The 5,323-nt window shown below is 57.1% G+C and overlaps 1 protein-coding gene across 1 annotated transcript in view; it reads right to left on the reverse strand.

Annotated features, from left to right (window-relative positions):
• Positions 1-1,629, reverse strand: part of PHOSPHO1 (phosphatase, orphan 1) — a 3,767-nt gene extending 2,138 nt beyond the window's left edge. Inside the window, exon 1 of the mRNA XM_009892197.1 lies at positions 1,564-1,629. Coding sequence (XP_009890499.1) covers positions 1,564-1,608 — 45 coding nt within the window. The 5' untranslated portion in view covers positions 1,609-1,629. The remainder of the gene's footprint in view (positions 1-1,563) is intronic.
• Between the last annotated feature and the right edge of the window lie 3,694 nt (positions 1,630-5,323).

Genomic DNA, 5,323 nt, shown 5'->3' on the forward strand with positions numbered 1-5,323 from the left:
GAAACCGGCTGCCCTCAGACTGCTTTCGATGCCGAACATGTTGGCATCAGAGATGAGGATGATCTCAAAGAGCTCGTGGTTCTTGGAGAGGAACTGGAAGAGGTCTGGCATGCCAGGGGACAGGGGGATGGTCTCGTAGACAGTCTTGAAGTCCCCCATCTTGACCCCCTGGTCCCCCATGTATGCCAGGACGCGCTGCATGTACTCGTTGTAGAAGCCCTCGCGGAACGTCTGTCGGATGTGCTCTGGAAGCGCCTGCCCTGGCGCCGCCCGGACGATGGAGTCATCGCTGTTCTCGTTGATGATGGTCTCGTCGAAATCGAAGACGAGGAGGTATTTGGGAGGCCGGGAGCTGGCCATACCAACACCCTGTGAGGTAGAAGGACAACACCCAGCTCTTAGCCCAAGGCACGTCGCTTTGGCCCCGGCCCAGCGATGGTGGCCACCACCGCAGCAGGAGGCTGTGGGCCCCGCAGAGCGATGCTCCTTGGCTACCTTACCCCCAGGCAGCTTATTAGCCCAGCGGGGCTTGTGGGGCAGGACGGGGCGGGGGGGGGTAATCCCCTGCTGACATACCTCGGCCCCGGCCCCTAAGGCGTTTATCCTGCCTATAAAGAGATCATTTTGTCACCGCTAATCCCGTTTCCGCGATCAAGGCGGTCACTGTGCCGAGCTACCACCGCACACGTCCCCCCAAGGGACGCAGGGACAGCGTCCTCGGGGCGGTTTGTGCAGGGAGGGTCCTCGAGGAGGGGGGTTTTTACTCCCCAAACTGCTCCTGTCCCACCTCTGGAAAGGGGTTGGTGTCCCTGCAGACCCCTCCTGCTGCCGGGACAAGTTCGGCTCTTCCCGACGGAGGAAAACATTTCGCAGGTTGAGTTTTAGCTTCGTCACCTGAGCGCGGTTTCCCGCTGGGTCGGGGCTCTGAGCGCACCGCGGGCTCCCAACAAACCCGGGATAACTCAGAGCCGCCTCCTGCCCCGCTCCGAAACCCAAGAACCCACTTTGCCAACGCGGCACAAAGCCGGCGAGCCCCAGCGCAGCCTCCCGCTGCCCACCCGCTCCCCTCGGCTAAAGCCACCGTGGTCCCCGTGCTGCCCCCTCCCCTCCCGGCTGCCCCCGTGCCGCCGGCGGTTTGCAGGATGGTTGTGGGGGGGAACCCCATTCCCGCTCCCTGTCCCCAAGAATCATAGAATGGCTGAGGTCGGAAGGGACCTTTATGATCATCAAGTCCAACCATCAACCAACCCTGACCAAAACCACCACTAAACCATGTCCCTAAGCACCATGGTATGATCAAGTGAAATACTGGTAGATAACACACTTTTCTGGTGACAATCACCCAACACACAAGCTAATTAAATTGTATGCATTTATCTACTCTCCCCAGAAAGGAGGGAGTTGTAGAGGGTGAGAAGGTCTCCCCTCAGCTCCTCTTCTCCAGGCTGAACACCCCCAGTTCCCCCAGTGGTTCCTCAGCAGACGTGTCCTCCAGACCCCGCACCAGCAGAGCGGGGACAGCCGCGTTCAGAGAGGACAAAGCCAGGTGAGAATGGCACTGACCTTAAACAGGCATGGCAGCCCGACGCCCTCGCAGCACCGTTTCATTTTAAGACCATCACTCCGCGGGCAGCGTGGGGCCGAGGGCAGCGCTCAGGGCTCGCCGGGCTGCAAACCACAAAGAAAGGGGAGAAGATGGGTTAACGGTTTGGGTTTTCCCCCCCAACTTTTGCCACCTTTGGCTACGGCACGGCCGGGCTCTACGTCCTGCAGCGAACTCCCGAGCTCGGGACCTTTCGTACCAGGAGCGGAGGAATTAAAGGAGTCTCCGCAGAGCGGGCAGAGCCCGGTTAATGCTTCTCATCCCTCTTAATTCCTCCCCCCCTCCCCGAGCGCCCGGGCTTTGCCGCACGTGAAAGCAGCCGGCGGAACGGCTCGTTAATAAATAAACCCCGGCAACACGCTCCCTCTTCCAAAACCGCCCTGATTTTCTTCCAGTATAATTAGTTTGGGGTGTTCCTTTCAATGGAGTAATTATCCCGGAATGAAAGCGGGCGCCCAGGCAGCGCCGGGGAGGATGTGCCAACGCGCCGCCCCGGAGCGAAGGCAGAGCCCAGGTTACGGCTCCTGATTTTTTGCCGACCTCTTGTGGTTCGCAGCGATGAAAACAGAGCGATGGGAAACCTCAAAAAAAACCCCAACCAAACCCAACCCCAACCTCGCAGCCAAACCTGGCTGGAAACTCAGCGGGATGGTTCGCGGGAGGAATAACACACTGGGACACGGGGAATTTTAACTGGGCACCAGTAGCTCGGCTTGGCTGGGGCCAAGAGGATTACAATGGTGGGTTTTTTTTGTCATCGGCATGGCAACAGGAAGAGTTTTGCAGACGAAGGTGATTTGGGGAGGATTTGTCTGGTTTGAAGCCCGGCATCAAACTATTTTGGGCATAAACGCGATTCATGACTCCGCTAAAATAATAAACCGCAAGGGCGACTCTGAATTAAAGCCCGGGTTGAAATCTTGTAAAAGTGACTTTTTCCGAAACCTTCAAGCCAAACACTGGTTAATTCTTTGCAGCAGCATCCACCAAAACCCGATGTTTATTTACAGACGTCGGTTTGATGCCAAATAACGCTACGGCCAGGCTGGGAGTGGGATTAGCCACCGGGATTTTCAGGTCCAAACCAAGAGAAATAGACAAGAAAAAAAAAAAAAAGATTAAATTAAACACGAAAAAAAAGAGTCATTGTAGTTTTTGTTGGTATATTCTAAAGAGCTGCCAACGGGGAGAAAATAAGTTGGGTCTAAGCCTTAAGGAGCCGTTGTGGTACCGACGCAGCGGCACAGGGAAGGAGCTCCGGAGCGGTCGGTCATCCCCGTGGACACCGTTAGGGGCAGCTGGAAGGGACAGCGTGGACACGGGGAGCTAACCCGACCGCCCAAAAAAAAAACCTCTGCTGGGCCCAAGGGTTTCGCCTTTTGCAAGAGAGGAAGGGCTGACAGCACACGTCGGATTTCGGGCAGATGGGGTCAAACGCAGACCTGAGCACCAACCTCCACGCAATTTATGGTCCCTTCGGCGCTTTTCAGCGGAGGTTCCCCCAAAACCTCCCTTTCACCCGCCCCTCCTCAATTAACGCTCTGTTACGTACATCAACAACTGACCGAGGAGCTGGGGAAAAGCCAGTTTGGTCTCTTTTTGCCTTATTTTAGCTCTGTCTCCTTCCAGAGCTGACCAGCACGAGGTCGGAAGCGGCATCAGACCCTCCTGATCTCACCTTAATTCGCCCCCCGCAGAGCTCCCTGCGAGCTCTTCCCTCCCCTCCCCACCTCCCCGGCATCCCTTCGCTCTCCCCAAAGCACCGCGGCCACCAGGAGCCCCAAAGGGGATAAATCCAGCTGGAAAAGAGCTGGAAAACAAACCCGGTTCCTCTCCCGGGCTCCTCGCCCCGCTGTCCCCGGCACTGCCACCGCCGCTGCCCAGAGCCTCCCGCAGCCCCGGGGGCTCCGAGCCAAACGCTCCCCCATCGTGAGGCCACCGGACCATTTCCCCCCCCCCACCAAGGATTTCTAAGGAAAACGGTAATCCGTGAAGCCCACCGGCAGGAGCATCCCTGCCACGCTTCTGCGAGAGCCGCCGCCTGCTCTCGGCCATCCCCAACGCTCCTATTAATTGTTACCAAAATGCGCATTGCTTTTATCCTATTAATTGTTACCAAAACGTACATCGCTTTTCTGGCAAAAGGGAAATTAAAATCTAAGCCAGCGTTATTTAGCGAGTAAAGGTCCGGGATGGGACTTCTCACCACCCACCGGCCTCAGGGGGGGCTGTTGGGGAAATTACATTCTTCCCCCAAGCGCTGTTTTCCCCTTATGATATAGAAAAGGGAGATGGCAGCGTTAAGAGCCACTCTTAATAACCCGACGCTCATCCTCTGGGCTTTGGCAGAACCCACCTCCGACCCCGACTCTGCCCCGCGCAGGAGAGAAGCGGAGAGGAGAGGGGAAAAAAAAAAACCCAACCACAAAACCACTTAGCAAATCTCCCAGTCCTAAATTACCCCGTTAAATCCGGGCAGGAGCAACGAAATCCCCGCAGGACGGTGTCAGCGCTCTCGGCAGAGCTATTTCTGCGCCGGGATGACTCACCCGGCGGCTGCTTCCCGGGAGCGCGTCCCTCCACCTTCCGCCCAAAAGGGACTCCCTCCGAAATAAAGGAAAAGCGGCCGCGTGTCCTAACATGGGGCGAAGCCTGAATGGCGAAACAGAAAATAAACCGGGATATTTCCTCAGCGTCCGCGTCAACCGTAAAGGCTTAAACAAACTGCGTTTGGGATGGGGGTCAAAATACGCCTATTCAAAGCGGTGAGCTGCTGCGCTCGCCGCCAGAGTCATTTCCCAGGGTAGTTTATCCCTAAAATCTCAGTGGGTTTTTTTTTTTTCCCCTCTAGCAATACCTCCATCCCATCGGGATCCTTCCGCCCCGAAAAGACCCACGGAGCAAAGGCTGGAGCTCAGCAACATTCGCCTCCCTCGTTATCTCCGCAGATCAGCTTCGGGCTTAACGCCCGGAACGGGTTCAGCGCAGGACACACGAGGAGCAGCGCTGCGCCACGCGCCCGCCCCCCGCCGCAGGATCCGGCCCCACGCGAGCCCCCACGCGAGCCCGGACGGGGACCAGCACCCAATTTTGGAGCCGGGACCTACTGAACCCTCAAAAGTGAAGGGGTTTGGGGGCATTTCCCAATTGCAGTTACAGGCTCTGCGCTGCTTTAACCCCCTGGCGTATTCTGCTCTTTCCTATTTTTAACATTTTTAACCTTAAAAAAAATTTTTTTTGATGTTTCTGGTGGGTACAACATGTATTTTTTTTTAATTTTAACCCAGAACCCAACCACTGACCTTTGGCAAACGCGTTCGCCCACCCCTTAGGATGGTATTAAGGGCAAACTGAGAGGACGGAGTCCTGCTGCCCCCAAAGCAAAGCCGGGGGGGAACCTCCCTCTCCGGCACGTCATCGGGATGACGAGACGATTTCACCCCTCCCGGAATAAAACTCAACCTGCTCCCGTCCCCGGCCAGTGCCACAGCTCCCAAAAGAGAGCAAATTAATGATAAATCACGGGCCAGCGGAGCTCGGAGGGGTCCCCGACCCCCTCCACATGCCGCGGTGTCACCTCACCCCTTCTCCTGCCCCGCGCCTCCCACTTCCCCCCCAAAATCCCCCCGGGCAGAGCTGCGGGGGAGCGGGAACACCTTCTCCCGCCGACACGGCCGCGACGCCGCGGTCGGTCACTTCGGGTGATTGGGGATGGTCCTT

Source organism: Charadrius vociferus, unplaced genomic scaffold, assembly GCF_000708025.1.
Source record: "Charadrius vociferus isolate BGI_N301 unplaced genomic scaffold, ASM70802v2 scaffold509, whole genome shotgun sequence".
NCBI lineage: Eukaryota > Metazoa > Chordata > Aves > Charadriiformes > Charadriidae > Charadrius > Charadrius vociferus.